General features: G+C 48.2%; 1 protein-coding gene across 1 annotated transcript; it reads right to left on the reverse strand.

Moving 5' to 3' along the window:
- Positions 1–8,988: 8,988 nt before the first annotated feature.
- LOC136946543 (mucin-19-like) lies at positions 8,989–16,371 on the reverse strand. The gene has a single exon (XM_067240919.1). The coding sequence runs from the start codon at positions 16,369–16,371 to the stop codon at positions 8,989–8,991; it is 7,383 nt and encodes a 2,460-aa protein (XP_067097020.1).
- Between the last annotated feature and the right edge of the window lie 301 nt (positions 16,372–16,672).

Below are 16,672 nucleotides of genomic sequence, written 5' to 3' on the forward strand. Positions count from 1 at the left end.
ACTGCCGGGGGTATACAGACAGACAGACAGACAAGTAGCCCGTCCAGTCATTGCATTCGGTCCGAACGACGTCCAATCATTGGCTTGGCTGCACCAGCACCAGTAGCCAGAGGCAAATTTTATCCCCAGCCCAAAGGACAGCAGCTCCCATATGCCCCCAAGCGGTTTCATGCACCTTGCCATTCATTCAGACAGGTTGGGGGAAGTTCGGAATAATTCCCTGCATCAGATCATCCTGCTGTAAAGTACAATCGCATAACCCCCGGCATCAATGTTATTTATCAGTGGTGATGTCAGATCAAGGGTAAAACAAATCTCTCTGAAAAAAAGATGGCCCTAGCATATACCATTTGTATTATTATTATTATTTACGCTGACCTGACGCGGTCACTAATAACGACCCGGGGTCAATGTGGGGGGCCCCGATACATTTTCTAAATGATTGGTTTTTCCTTTTGTATTTACTTTTTGTACCCACTTATTGTGCAGTGTATTTGTATACGTGTCATCTACGTGCCATCTCCCACTGCCCTGGGTAGTGTCTTTTGAAAGTGTATTTCAAAACTGTAAATAAGTTATATGGTGGTTATATCTAATTAATGTGGTATTTAACATTTGCAATATGTGTCAGGCAATTATTAATGCACATATCTTTTCATACTCAATCGCTTTCATTCAGTAGGCTATTGCAAAGCAATTATCAGTAGATCATGGGTAGAAAAGGTTTCCAGTTTTGTTAACAATATCTCTGTTTTATCCTCAGTTGGTCAACCTGTAAGCTAGCTAACATATTATTTGTAGATGGCTGAAGTGCTTGGGCCTCTTAGCCACAATGATGTAATTGACCTTTTGGTGTCTGCAAAATCGAACAGCAATTGTGAAGGCTTTAAGTTTGTAGATTTCTGGCAGTCTTGCTGGCAGTGTTTTTAGATGCCATGTGTTTGTTGTTCATCGTTTTATTTTCTCCCAATTACACCTCGAGCCAATTCTTGTTTCTTAGGTCCCCATCAACATCAACAAATGACAACAGGTTGAAACTTAAAGATTTTTGATAATGGTATGATGTGACTTGTGATTTCTATGTCTCTCCCTCTCAAAATAATTCCAAAAGTATAGTGTTTTGGCTACATATACTATGTATGTACCTGTGCCTTTTGTTTGAGTTGGATGGGGACGGTGTGCTTGTATTTCTTTATGTGGATAGAGTTATTGTAAGTTATTAAATTTAGGGACTAACACAAACTCAGACAGGTTTGCTTTCAGCCAGCCTTAACCAAAAATAACCATTTATTGATAGATTTTACACCGGTCATAACTCCAAAAATCTATGATTAAGAATCTATTTTGGTTGCTTAAAATAGATTTGAAGCCAAATCAATGTTTCCCCACCCCCAAGAATAGTTTTACCCACATCCATGAATCTCTACTGGTGCCCTGGCCGCTAGCATGGTTACGTTTCTTGTACAATCACTGCAATCACATATTCACATGAGATCCACGTATGTCCATGTGTTTAAATTCCTTGCTGTTATTGTTCCCTGTAAAAGCTCCCAGCCAGTGTGCCGCAGCATTCTGATGAACAACCAATGAGAAGCTCATAACGGCCGTGTCTGAATTCCCTGGGATATACAATGAGCCATTAAATATCTACTGGGACGTTAACAGAAAGAAGCATTCGTGGACTAAAGTGTCAGAAGCAATCGATGTGCCCGGTGGGTACATGGTGGGTTTTAAAATGCTTTGTGCACCAGACATTATAACTGCATGATGTTATCAAGTGCTCGCCATGTTAATTCACTATGATAATTTACTCTTCAGATTTTACCCTCCAAGTTTACCGTAAGAGGTTGAAGGGGATGAGAGACACCTATAAAAAAGAAAAAAAGGATATTCTGTGAAGTGGGCCTGCTTCCGCTAACACTCGACCATTACGGCTCACAGCCATCCTGAGATTCCTGGGACTCTTCCTTGAATACAGAGAAATGTGCGGCAACATGTCCCGCACTGTACCTCCACATGCTAGCCCACCAGGCCCACATCCCATCCACATCCCACTAAACCTCTATACCAGCAACCATGCCCTTTTCATACTATCTCCCATCCCCTCATGCTCCTCCACCAGGAACACCTCAGCCTACATCCCATCTCCCAGTCTGCCAGACCTCTCTATCAGCAACTCTTTATTGGTCCACAGTTGATCTGGGGACCAACAAAAGGACTGTGGTGTTGGAACTGTGAGTGAATAATAGATAAACAATCTCCACAGGAAGTTGTCTAAGTCAGCCTTTCATAAATAAATAAATAAATAAATAAATAGACATATCTTAAGTGATGTGAAGTTGCATGTCTTTAAAAATAAATACAACTTTCATTTAAATGATCTGACACATTTCAATTTAAATGCAAAGGGGCGGGACATAACCCATTACATGGAGCTGTCCTTATGTGCTTGGAGCACTGTGATTGGACACTTGAGAGCAAACTGTCAGACCTAAGCTGTCAATCAAGTAGCAGACATTCAAGTTTCAGTCTTATTGAAACACAATTGGGCCACTTTGAAAACGATTTAACCAGATATGTTATTGTTAACATGTAGCCTGTTCTCAGTCATGTTCATTGAAGCAAGCGCATGATCAGGTAGAGGATCAGAGAAGTGTGTGTCTTGGTTGTTCCAGGCTGCCAGCACCGTTCTACAGCTCAATACCAGGAATAAACCTTTACAGGTTACGTTTTAGGGCCATTTAAAAATGTTCAGGAAAATACAATGTTTTGTAAAGCATAAAACACTGCAGTTCAATGAGGACAGGTCTCTCAAATGGCTCATGTCCCACCCCTTTGCATTTAAATGCAAAGGGGCGGGACTTTGATAAAACTGGTTATGTCCCGCCCCTTTGCAAAGGAAAATACATTTGCATTTCATTGCATTTCATGCCTGGTATTGATCTGTAGTGCTGGCAGCTTGGCACAACCAAGACACACACACTTCTCTGACCCTCTACCTGTGCATGCGCTTGCTTCAGGGGCCCAATTGTGTTTCAATAAGTCTGAAACTTATATGTGTGCTACTTGATTGACAGCTCAGGTTGCTTGCTTTGCGTTGCTTTGCTTTGCTTTGCGTTGCTTTGCGTTGTCTTGTCCTAAGAATTTCAGTGCCCAGTGTTGTGTTGTTCTGTGCATCTGACAATTAAAGACTTGAACTTGGTTCAAGTCTTTGGTTCATCTGAGGACATCCTTTCAAATGTCTTGTCAATAAAGTTGCTTTCGGCAAAAATATCTTTCTTTCATAGGATTTGTGGCCTTCAGAGCCTCACACGGGTTCAATTCAGGCTCAGCTGCCTGAACAGGCCTTTCTGTATGGTTTCCATGTTCTCCCTGCACTCACATGGATTTCCCAACACAAAAACAATGTAAAAATGCAGAACAGATTGCTCTCCTGCCCAGTGGTGATCATTTGGACTCAATGACTTGCCATTGACATGGCTGACAACTTCTCTTGGCTGTCTGTGGAGGAACACCAGAAGGATGGGGAAACCATGGAGAAAGACTTTGTTCAGTGGATGTTGCAGCATGTGTGTGTGTTCTGGTGTTCCCCGCATGCATGATTTCCTCTTCTTCTACAGTACAGCAGAAGTGAGATGGTTTAAGTTTATACCTCACAACCATGAACTGAAGTAGTCTCCTATTTTCATGGAAAGCAGTTAGTTCTCTCTTTTGTCTGTGTGTTTTGTTCTGTTGCACTGGCTGAGCAAAATAAGTATTAGATCACAAGCTAGTGGTTTGGCCTACTGTGTGTCCAAATCTTCTCTGCAGGTTCCAGAAGGTCGACATTTGAGTCTGATTGATATTCAGGATCAATAAACCTACCAGCAGAGAAAGCGTATTGAAATCCCATTCCCCTTTGAAATAACCTTACTTTACTCTTCCATTTAGCACGCCAATGTTCAATGCCTAATTTCTCCAAACAACCCGGTTCACACACAGTAGGCAGTCTGCACCACCTACAGGCCCCTGTGGGGTCTGCACGCCACCTTCCACCAGCACTCCTGCCAACTGTAGCTGTTCTGCAAAACGGCATACGTAGTGTTTACTTGTTTGCAAGTTTACTTTTCAAAAAGGTTTCACATAAACATGAATACTTAATTTAGCCAACGCTTCATTTCCACTATATACGAATATCTGAAAGAATGTTTCCCTCCTTTAGCAGACAACTGCCTTATGCGGTTGAGGTAACAAACAGTGAGGTGTTGTGTGGTTAGGCTGGGAAAGAAATGCATTTCCTTGTTTACTATCCATTTTTCAAAAATATACGGTAGCATAAATTGCTCTATAGACTATAATATCTATAGAGCTGTATCTCTATATAGTGTCCTGCTCCATATCCATGACTCTTTCAGAGTCAATGTTTATACTCACTGTGCCACATTCTCAACTTTGTAGAATTTTTTGTGACACAGTTAGTAGAACACTTTCGTTTTGGTGGGCTGTAACAGCTTTGTTCATTGGTGCACTTTTGAGATAGAAGTCACTGAAAATATTTCTCTCAAACCGTGTTCATACCAAACCAAACTGTTTACTAAAGCATTAACAGATTACAAACTGTGCAGTATATATTGCTAAGAAGTCCGATGCATTTTGGCAGATACAGTCATTTATTTCAGAGTAGTCACATTTTACATGAGGCATTACAGCCGCAGATCCCAGTACCTTGAGTTTGGTACACTGACATCAGAGAGAGAGAGAAGAGGGGATAGATACAGCCTGTGGAGGCCAGTGGAAGGCATACGAATATCAAACACACATGCGTGTGTGCAAGGTAGACCAGCGTAACTAGAACATCTGTGCCTTATAACACTGTCTCCAAAGCTTTCTGCCCCTGGCACACGCTGGCCAGCTCCAGACAATCAGACATGCTCTACTACCTAGCCACTAGAGTGTTTCTAGTGATCATCTCTTCCCTTGGTTCTGGCCATTAGCAGAAATATCCCTTGTCAGACAACCATTTGTTATCATTTATCTTTCATTTGCAGAGAGGATATTTGGGACCAGAGTCTATTTTACAAAGATATCCTGTCAATTACAGACATCAAATGAGCTTAACAATAAAAAACAGGAAAGGGAGAACTAAAATTGAATATAGAACTACATGATACTTCCAGTCAGCCACAATCCCAAATAACAAAATTACCCTCTGGTTATGAAGTTACGTAAAATAGTATGCATACTCCAGAGGCCAAATGATCCACTGTTCTATGAATAAACGTACCTTTTTCCTAAACTCTTCCTCAATTATCAATTCTGTCCCCAAATAAAGATCAGAGGTAAAACCAAAATTTACAAAAGAGATAAGTGACTGTAAATGTTTTTATACTGTAGACTAACAAAGCTTTGCACTTTTAATAACTGTATAGGCCTATCTAAGACAATGCACACTTGGCACATTATTGAAAGCTTAAATGTTTGAAATGTGCATTTCTTACACTAAATCCAAACATGGAACCTTTGCAAAGTGCTTCATATAGACATACTGATAATTTCATTAGGCCAGCATCCATAGGCCAAACTGAGAAGGTTGTACACAAATGTTTATAGGATCCAGAAACACTCTGCCATGAACACTTCCTACCCTGTGTTCACTTCCAATGCACAACCACGCACAGCAAAAACTTTAATTCACATTTTTTATTGATCTTTTAAAGCTTTTTTTCTTTTCGTTTTTTTTTGTGTGCACATATAATATGATTCTGTCGACTCCAACAGTTTGCACATTCAACATATTCCCCATTGCCTTTTATCATTATTTATTTTTCATCGCTTTAATTTCTTATTTAATTTTTTCTCTCTCTCAATGAAAGCCTTTGATGGCAGCCCCCACGGGCTCCTATTAGCTGAGTCTCCGTGAGCACTGAGCAGAGCAGCAAGGTCTTATGGAAATCACACCCGCGTTTAATGGCCAGGCAGAGAGCGGTGCAGTGAGGAGAAGATGGGATGAGAGGAATGGAAAGAAAGAACGAAGAAGAAACGTAATGGAAGACAGATCCACTGGCTGTGGGTAATAAGAGCAGCACTTTTTAATGGTAAGGGTGGATATGGAGGAAGGAGAAACAAGACATAGGAGAGGGGGCGCATTGTGGTCAAACGAGTGCTGAATTAAAAAGCCATATGGTAAATTCCATGATACAAAGTGCTCTAACGAAAGACTATGAAAGCTAGTGACTCAACAAAGACAGCACAAAAGTCAGTAAAACATATGCCAATCTTCACTGCCTCTGTTGATCAGGGCAGGTCCACTGACCAGGCAGAACTGTTTCTAGAAGCTTTCATGTGTCTCATTATACATTGCATACATTCCTGTGCATTAGCGCTGTAAACTAAATCTAATGTAACATACAACCTCCCACATATACTGTACAGTACACATAACCTTCAGTGTGTGACATTCAATGTTGTATTACGCACATGGATTTTCTTAAATGAAACACTTAGCACACTACATTTAGATCATTAATTCTTCTCGCCACAGGTGTTCCATTTATAGTGTGCAGAAAAATGAGAATACACAGGACATCTGGATCATGAAAAAGCGATCATGTTTCGCACTTCTGTGCCACCGTAGGTAAGACTCGGTTGCGATAGATAAATGCTGCCCAGGAAATAAATCTTAAAGAAAACCAAATGATGGCAACCTTGAATGTGTGCAAGGTGAGATGAAAAGAAGGTACAAAGCCAAGAGGAAAAGACACAGAGGTACAGAGGGTTGGAGAGGGAGGTTAGAGGAAGGTCAGAGCAAGAGAGGAAGGTTAGAGTAGTGGAAAATGAGTAAGAGAAGGGAATGAATTTCCCACTCATCATTTTGTTACTGGAATTTTGAACCGTCTCCAAAGAGATTTAAAATGAGAGTTCACTTGAAGTTGCTTCTGGAGATAAAAAATGTGAAATGAAAGAGCTAAAATTGAAGACACCAATTTTCAATCAATGAAATTCTTACTTGCAAGTAGGGTCTCAAAGTGAACAAAGACAATGTTACAATATTGATTTTAATCAATATCAATCAATATAATAATATAGAACACATAAATTATTTGCTGATTCGCTGATGGAACAAACAGGCAGTTATGAGTAATGCCTGTCAGGACTGGAACAATTATTTTGCCCTCACCATGCAAACGTGCACATCTAGATAGAGAGGAACACAGTCCTTCAGTGTACCCAAGAAAGCAAGTGGAACATATCTAATGGACTATATCTAACTTAACATTATCATTAATACATATGCTAAAATTGCTTTAAATTAACCAAATACACACAATACACCAGCACAAAACACAGTGATATGAAATGTGCTGTAGCCCAGATCTGCTCTTATAACTGGCTTGCACCAGCTCAGATAGCTAAGGTCTTCTGAAGATTAAATAACAAAATCAAATTAGGCAGCAAAAAATAACGATCAATTACTGCCCATTGTAAATACAAAATCAAAATACTCAGATTATGCAGGGACATAAAATAAAGGTAATACAGTCACAAGTCAAATAATGCTTTATATTGGGTACCAAAAACCCCAACTGTGGCTAACTAGTGTCTAGAACATCTAAAGCATTACACCACCAGGGATCAATGAACATAAATGTATAATTAAAAAATATGACTGAGAAAAGGGAGAAATATTTCATGCTTTTCACAGAAACCACTTGCTGTAGACATGCAAAGCCCCCAGCTAGGATGTTTCCGATAGCACACCTGTAGAAGTTGGTGAGGACAGGAGTGAACCTCAGCGTTCATGGCTGACAACACCCAGCGGTTTCTTTCCCCCCAACCCCCATCCCCCCACCCAAGTGAACAGAATATCGGCACATCTGGCTGACATCTCAAGGATGTCCTTCCACCACTTGAATTCCAATCAAAACTGATGGCTTCATCCCTGCCAGATTGTCCAAAGCATGAGGCCTCTCCATCACCACAGACAGCATCTCTGTAGCAGCCTCTCGCTCTGCAAGAAACCTGGGAGTCATCCTCGATGACAACCTGGGTTACAAGAAACATTTCTCGCCCCACACAGACCTGTTACTCAGTCTACCCACCATCGAAGATCAGTTAGTTTCTGAGTACTGCACCCAGGTGCTCATCCAGGACAGTGGTCTTCTCTTGGCCACCGTGTCAGACATCGTCTGACAAATATCTCCAATGCGCGGTTGGGCTTCGTTAAACTGGCTGTCCATGAGTTCACTATCTAGCTACCAGCCAACATTAACTCACCCCACTAGCAAACTGTTTTTGGACCTCTATTTCTCAAACTTTGGATAGTGCATACGGCCCTGGAGGCAGCAGTGCAAAGGATGGGCATACATGGGTCGAGGAGACTTGTAGTTCCAACTTCCCTCCACTGGCCTCCCGAGATGAAACGCTAAATACTTCAGAATCCTTGGATTGACATTTTATACTCCAATGCAGCCTTGCACCACTAATAATGGAAAAGAGGATTAGGGGAGGCAGAGCTGAACATGTTTAAGTTGATGTGCATTGTGCAAACACTTTGTATTTCAGACAATACTTGTCCAAGACAGATTTGCAAACTAAAGGCAATTTCTCTACAACCCCAGAACTGAAAGTTATGGCTTTCATGTAGTATTGGCACTGCTAAAGTGATACATTATCTGCAAGCAGAGGAGCTCCTTGATCTATTATTGACATACTAAATGGCAGTACCTGGTTATGAAGGACATCAATAGAACCACTTGAGACCTGGCATTCCAAAAGCACTAAGAAACTCCCAATTATGCACATGCACAAGTTCAGTGACAATGTATTAAAATCACCTGATTGTTGTCAGAAACTAGGATACTTCAAAGGGCTAAAACTAAACGCTGAGATTTGTAAGACCCAAGTACTACCAGAGAAGACAGCAAATGCTAGAATACTGAAATTGTGAGTGCTGCTTGATGAATGACAAGGCGTGAAGTGGTGAAGTAAAAGTAGTTTATTCAAAAATCTTTAAAATATGTGGACACTGGTTGTGATGTTAAAGTGCTGTTGCAGACTGGCATGCCAGTCACCAATGGATGTGACATTGTTAGCAGGACTGCTGGCACCACCTCCTGTGTTGTTAGGAAACCCTTTGGGGTCATGGTTGCTAGCTGGGACGTTGGTACTGCTGGCTGTAGCATTAAAAGGGACGGCGGTGGTTGCGTTGTTGGGGCCGTCATTGCTGGCTGTGATGTTGGCGTTGCTGGCTGTGGCATTGGGGTAGCCGTCATTGGAAGTGGCATTAAAAGGGCCGGCGGTGATTGCATTGTTGGGGCCGTCATTGCTAGCTGTGATGTTGGCGTTGCTGGCTGTGGCATTGGGGTAGCCGTCGTTGGCTGTAGCATTAACAGGGCCGGTGGTGGTTGCGTTGGGGCCGTCATTACTGGCTGTGACGTTGGTACTGCTGGCTGTGGCATTGGGGTAGCTGTCGTTGGCTGTAGCATTAACAGGGCTGGTAGTGGTAGCGTTGTTGGGGCCGTCATTGATGGCTGTGACGTTTGTACTGCTGGCTGTGGCATAGGGGTAGCCATCGTTCGCTGTAGCATTAACAGGGCCGGTTGTGGTTGCGTTGTTGGGGCTGTCATTGCTAGCTGTGATGTTGGTGTTGCTGGCTGTGGCATTGGGGTAGCCGTCGTTGGCTGTAGCATTAACAGGGCTGGCGGTGGTTGCGTTGTTGGGGCCGTCATTGCTGGCTGTAGCATTAACAGGGCCGGCGGTGGTTGCGTTGTTGGGGCCGTCATTGCTGGCTGTGACGTTGGTACTGCTGTATGTGGCATTGGGGTTGCCGTTGTTGGGGCCGTCATTGCTAGCTGTGACGTTGGCGTTGCTGGCTGTGGCATTGGGGTAGCCGTCGTTGGCTGTAGCATTAACAGGGCCGGCGGTGGTTGCGTTGGGGCCGTCATTGCTGGCTGTGGCATTGGGGTAGCCGTCGTTGGCTGTAGCATTAACAGGGCTGGCAGTGGTAGCGTTGTTGGGGCCGTCATTGCTAGCTGTGATGTTGGTGTTGCTGGCTGTGGCATTGGGGTAGCCGTCGTTGGCTGTAGCATTAACAGGGCCGGTTGTGGTTGCATTGTTGGGGCCGTCATTGCTAGCTGTGACGTTGGTACTGCTGGCTGTGGCATAGGGGTAGCCATCGTTGGCTGTAGAATTAACAGGGCCGGTTGTGGTTGCATTGTTGGGGCCGTCATTGCTGGCTGTGACGTTTGCGTCGTTGGCTGTAGCATTAACAGGGCTGGCAGTGGTAGCGTTGTTGGGGCCGTCATTGCTAGCTGTGATGTTGGTGTTGCTGGCTGTGGCATTGGGGTAGCCATCGTTCGCTGTAGCATTAACAGGGCCGGTTGTGGTTGCGTTGTTGGGGCTGTCATTGCTGGCTGTGACGTTGGCGTTGCTGGCTGTAGCATTGGGGTAGCCGTCGTTGGCTGTAGCATTAACAGGGCCGGCGGTGGTTGCGTTGTTGGGGCCGTCATTGCTGGCTGTGACGTTGGCGTTGCTGGCTGTAGCATTAACAGGGCCGGCGGTGGTCGCGTTGTTGGGGCCGTCATTGCTAGCTGTCACGTTGGTGTTGCTGGCTGTGGCATTGGGGTAGCCGTCGTTCGCTGTAGCGTTAACATGGCCGGTTGTGGTTGCGTTGTTGGGGCCGTCATTGCTAGCTGTGACGTTAGTGCTGCTGGCTGTGGCATTGGGGTAGCCGTCGTTGGCTGTAGCGTTAACATGGCCGGTTGTGGTTGCATTGTTGGGGCCGTCATTGCTGGCTGTGACGTTTGCGTTGCTGGCTGTGGCATTGGGGTAGCCATCGTTGGCTGTAGCATTAACAGGGCTGGCAGTGGTAGCGTTGTTGGGGCCATCATTGCTAGCTGTGATGTTGGTGTTGCTGGCTGTGGCATTGGGGTAGCCATCATTCGCTGTAGCATTAACAGGGCTGGTTGTGGTTGCGTTGTTGGGGCCGTCATTGCTAGCTGTGATGTTGGTGTTGCTGGCTGTGGCATTGGGGTAGCCGTCGTTGGCTGTAGCATTAACAGGGCCGGCGGTGGTTGCGTTGTTGGGGCCGTCATTGCTGGCTGTGACGTTGGTACTGCTGGCTGTGGCATTGGGGTAGCCATCGTTGGCTGTAGCATTAACAGGGCTGGCAGTGGTAGCGTTGTTGGGGCCATCATTGCTGGCTGTGACGTTGGTACTGCTCGCTGTGGCATTGGGGTAGCCGTCGTTGGCTGTAGCATTAACAGGGCCGGCGGTGGTCGCGTTGTTGGGGCCGTCATTGCTAGCTGTGATGTTGGTGTTGCTGGCTGTGGCATTGGGGTAGCCATCGTTCGCTGTAGCATTAACAGGGCCGGTTGTGGTTGCGTTGTTGGGGCCGTCATTGCTAGCTGTCACGTTGGTGTTGCTGGCTGTGGCATTGGGGTAGCCGTCGTTCGCTGTAGCGTTAACAGGGCTGGTTGCGTTGTTGGGGCCGTCATTGCTAGCTGTGACGTTAGTGCTGCTGGCTGTGGCATTGGGGTAGCCGTCGTTGGCTGTAGCGTTAACATGGCCGGTTGTGGTTGCATTGTTGGGGCCGTCATTGCTGGCTGTGACGTTTGTACTGCTGGCTGTGGCATTGGGGTAGCCGTCGTTGGCTGTAGCGTTAACAGGGCTGGCGGTGGTTGCGTTGTTGGGGCCGTCATTGCTGGCTGTGACGTTGGTACTGCTGGCTGTGGCATTGGGGTAGCCATCGTTGGCTGTAGCATTAACAGGGGTGGCAGTGGTAGCGTTGTTGGGGCCATCATTGCTGGCTGTGACGTTGGTGTTGCTGGCTGTGGCATTGGGGTAGCCGTCGTTGGCTGTAGCATTAACAGGGCCGGCGGTGGTTGCGTTGTTGGGGCCGTCATTGCTGGCTGTGACGTTGGTACTGCTCGCTGTGGCATTGGGGTAGCTGTCATTGGAAGTGGCATTAAAAGGGCCGGCGGTAGTTGCATTGTTGGGGCCGTCATTGCTGGCTGTGACGTTTGTACTGCTGGCTGTGGCATTGGGGTAGCCGTCGTTGGCTGTAGCATTAACAGGGCCAGTGTTGGTTGCATTGTTGGGGCCGTCATTGCTAGCTGTGACGTTGGTGTTGCTGGCTGTGGCATTGGGGTAGCCGTCGTTGGCTGTAGCGTTAACATGGCCGGTTGTGGTTGCATTGTTGGGGCCGTCATTGCTGGCTGTGACGTTTGCGTTGCTGGCTGTGGCATTGGGGTAGCCATCGTTGGCTGTAGCATTAACAGGGCTGGCGGTGGTTGCGTTGTTGGGGCCGTCATTGCTGGCTGTGACGTTGGTACTGCTGGCTGTGGCATTGGGGTAGCCATCGTTGGCTGTAGCATTAACAGGGGTGGCAGTGGTAGCGTTGTTGGGGCCATCATTGCTGGCTGTGACGTTGGTGTTGCTGGCTGTGGCATTGGGGTAGCCGTCGTTGGCTGTAGCATTAACAGGGCCGGCGGTGGTTGCGTTGTTGGGGCCGTCATTGCTGGCTGTGACGTTGGTACTGCTCGCTGTGGCATTGGGGTGGCTGGCAGTGGTAGCGTTGTTGGGGCCATCATTGCTAGCTGTCACGTTGGTGTTGCTGGCTGTGGCATTGGGGTAGCCGTCGTTGGCTGTAGCATTAACAGGGCCAGTGTTGGTTGCATTGTTGGGGCCGTCATTGCTAGCTGTGACGTTGGTGTTGCTGGCTGTGGCATTGGGGTAGCCATCGTTGGCTGTAGCATTAACAGGGCCGGTTGTGGTTGCGTTGTTGGGGCCGTCATTGCTGGCTGTGGCATTGGGGTAGCCGTCGTTGGCTGTAGCATTAACAGGGCCGGCGGTGGTCGCGTTGTTGGGGCCGTCATTGCTAGCTGTCACGTTGGTGTTGCTGGCTGTGGCATTGGGGTAGCCGTCGTTCGCTGTAGCGTTAACATGGCCGGTTGTGGTTGCGTTGTTGGGGCCGTCATTGCTAGCTGTGACGTTAGTGCTGCTGGCTGTGGCATTGGGGTAGCCGTCGTTGGCTGTAGCGTTAACATGGCCGGTTGTGGTTGCATTGTTGGGGCCGTCATTGCTGGCTGTGACGTTTGCGTTGCTGGCTGTGGCATTGGGGTAGCCATCGTTGGCTGTAGCATTAACAGGGCTGGCAGTGGTAGCGTTGTTGGGGCCATCATTGCTAGCTGTGATGTTGGTGTTGCTGGCTGTGGCATTGGGGTAGCCATCGTTCGCTGTAGCATTAACAGGGCTGTTTGTGGTTGCGTTGTTGGGGCCGTCATTGCTAGCTGTGATGTTGGTGTTGCTGGCTGTGGCATTGGGGTAGCCGTCGTTGGCTGTAGCATTAACAGGGCCGGCGGTGGTTGCGTTGTTGGGGCCGTCATTGCTGGCTGTGACGTTGGTACTGCTGGCTGTGGCATTGGGGTAGCCATCGTTGGCTGTAGCATTAACAGGGCTGGCAGTGGTAGCGTTGTTGGGGCCATCATTGCTGGCTGTGACGTTGGTACTGCTCGCTGTGGCATTGGGGTAGCCGTCGTTGGCTGTAGCATTAACAGGGCCGGCGGTGGTCGCGTTGTTGGGGCCGTCATTGCTAGCTGTGATGTTGGTGTTGCTGGCTGTGGCATTGGGGTAGCCATCGTTCGCTGTAGCATTAACAGGGCCGGTTGTGGTTGCGTTGTTGGGGCCGTCATTGCTAGCTGTCACGTTGGTGTTGCTGGCTGTGGCATTGGGGTAGCCGTCGTTCGCTGTAGCGTTAACAGGGCTGGTTGCGTTGTTGGGGCCGTCATTGCTAGCTGTGACGTTAGTGCTGCTGGCTGTGGCATTGGGGTAGCCGTCGTTGGCTGTAGCGTTAACATGGCCGGTTGTGGTTGCATTGTTGGGGCCGTCATTGCTGGCTGTGACGTTTGTACTGCTGGCTGTGGCATTGGGGTAGCCGTCGTTGGCTGTAGCGTTAACAGGGCTGGCGGTGGTTGCGTTGTTGGGGCCGTCATTGCTGGCTGTGACGTTGGTACTGCTGGCTGTGGCATTGGGGTAGCCATCGTTGGCTGTAGCATTAACAGGGGTGGCAGTGGTAGCGTTGTTGGGGCCATCATTGCTGGCTGTGACGTTGGTGTTGCTGGCTGTGGCATTGGGGTAGCCGTCGTTGGCTGTAGCATTAACAGGGCCGGCGGTGGTTGCGTTGTTGGGGCCGTCATTGCTGGCTGTGACGTTGGTACTGCTCGCTGTGGCATTGGGGTAGCTGTCATTGGAAGTGGCATTAAAAGGGCCGGCGGTAGTTGCATTGTTGGGGCCGTCATTGCTGGCTGTGGCATTGGGGTAGCCGTCGTTGGCTGTAGCGTTAACAGGGCCGGCGGTGGTTGCGTTGTTGGGGCCGTCATTGCTGGCTGTGACGTTGGTACTGCTGTCTGTGGCATTGGGGTAGCCGTCGTTTGCTGTAGCGTTAACAGGGCTGGTTGCGTTGTTGGGGCCGTCATTGCTAGCTGTGACGTTAGTGCTGCTGGCTGTGGCATTGGGGTAGCCGTCGTTGGCTGTAGCGTTGACATGGCCGGTTGTGGTTGCATTGTTGGGGCCGTCATTGCTGGCTGTAACGTTTGCGCTGCTGGCTGTGGCATTGGGGTAGCCATCGTTGGCTGTAGCATTAACAGGGCCGGTTGTGGTTGCGTTGTTGGGGCCGTCATTGCTAGCTGTGATGTTGGTGTTGCTGGCTGTGGCATTGGGGTAGCCGTCGTTCGCTGTAGCATTAACAGGGCCGGTTGTGGTTGCGTTGTTGGGGCCGTCATTGCTAGCTGTGATGTTGGTGTTGCTGGCTGTGGCATTGGGGTAGACATCGTTCGCTGTAGCATTAACAGGGCCGGTTGTGGTTGCGTTGTTGGGGCCGTCATTGCTGGCTGTGACGTTTGTGTTGCTGGCTGTGGCATTGGGGTAGCCATCGTTGGCTGTAGCATTAACAGGGCCGGCGGTGGTAGCGTTGTTGGGGCCGTCATTGCTGGCTGTGACGTTGGTACTGCTCGCTGTGGCATTGGGGTAGCCGTCATTGGAAGTGGCATTAAAAGGGCCGGCGGTAGTTGCGTTGTTGGGGCCGTCATTGCTGGCTGTGACGTTTGTACTGCTGGCTGTGGCATTGGGGTAGCCGTCGTTGGCTGTAGCGTTAACAGGGCTGGTTGCGTCGTTGGGGCCGTCATTGCTAGCTGTGACGTTAGTGCTGCTGGCTGTGGCATTGGGGTAGCCGTCGTTGGCTGTAGCGTTGACATGGCCGGTTGTGGTTGCATTGTTGGGGCCGTCATTGCTGGCTGTAACGTTTGCGCTGCTGGCTGTGGCATTGGGGTAGCCATCGTTGGCTGTAGCATTAACAGGGCCGGTTGTGGTTGCGTTGTTGGGGCCGTCATTGCTAGCTGTGATGTTGGTGTTGCTGGCTGTGGCATTGGGGTAGCCGTCGTTCGCTGTAGCATTAACAGGGCCGGTTGTGGTTGCGTTGTTGGGGCTGTCATTGCTAGCTGTGATGTTGGTGTTGCTGGCTGTGGCATTGGGGTAGCCATCGTTCGCTGTAGCATTAACAGGGCCGGTTGTGGTTGCGTTGTTGGGGCCGTCATTGCTGGCTGTGACGTTTGTGTTGCTGGCTGTGGCATTGGGGTAGCCATCGTTGGCTGTAGCATTAACAGGGCCGGCGGTGGTAGCGTTGTTGGGGCCGTCATTGCTGGCTGTGACGTTGGTACTGCTCGCTGTGGCATTGGGGTAGCCGTCGTTGGCTGTAGCGTTAACATGGCCGGTTGTGGTTGCATTGTTGGGGCCGTCATTGCTGGCTGTGACGTTTGCGCTGCTGGCTGTGGCATTGGGGTAGCCATCGTTGGCTGTAGCATTAACAGGGCTGGCAGTGGTAGCGTTGTTGGGGCCATCATTGCTAGCTGTGATGTTGGTGTTGCTGGCTGTGGCATTGGGGTAGCCGTCGTTGGCTGTAGCATTAACAGGGCCAGCGGTGGTCGCGTTGTTGGGGCCGTCATTGCTAGCTGTCACGTTGGTGTTGCTGGCTGTGGCATTGGGGTAGCCGTCGTTGGCTGTAGCATTAACAGGGCCGGTGGTGGTTGCATTGTTGGGGCCGTCATTGCTAGCTGTGACGTTGGTACTGCTGGCTGTGGCATTGGGGTAGCCATCGTTCGCTGTAGCATTAACAGGGCCGGTTGTGGTTGCGTTGTTGGGGCCGTCATTGCTGGCTGTGGCATTGGGGTAGCCGTCGTTGGCAGTAGCATTAATAAGGCTGTCGGTGGTTGTGGCATCGGCACCGCCACCTTCAGTGGTAGTGGTGGTCTTGGCATAGGGTGAGCTGCTGGTTATTTTGGCAGTCACAAGATCCACGTCGCTGGACGCAGAACCACCAGTTGTAACAGAGACAGCCATTGTGACCATCGGATTATCATTGTCAAATTGGTCAGTGTCAAGACCTACTTGAGGGCAAACAAAGAAAGTGTTAAGGGCATAGACCAACTAAGCCACTATGGGTTGTCTAGAGGCAAAAAGCTTACAGCTGGGCCAACAGTATTAAGTTGGAACTCACCCAAATCTTGATGCCAATTGGAGTTATCCTTTAATTGAAGCCCTTTTTGGGCATTTATGTAATCATAATACTGCAGCACTAAATGGGAAGGTACAATTTGACAGCTTTAAGGACTAATTTATCATGTCATTATACATTTGCCTT

Source organism: Osmerus mordax, chromosome 7 (assembly GCF_038355195.1).
Source record: "Osmerus mordax isolate fOsmMor3 chromosome 7, fOsmMor3.pri, whole genome shotgun sequence".
Taxonomy (NCBI): domain Eukaryota; kingdom Metazoa; phylum Chordata; class Actinopteri; order Osmeriformes; family Osmeridae; genus Osmerus; species Osmerus mordax.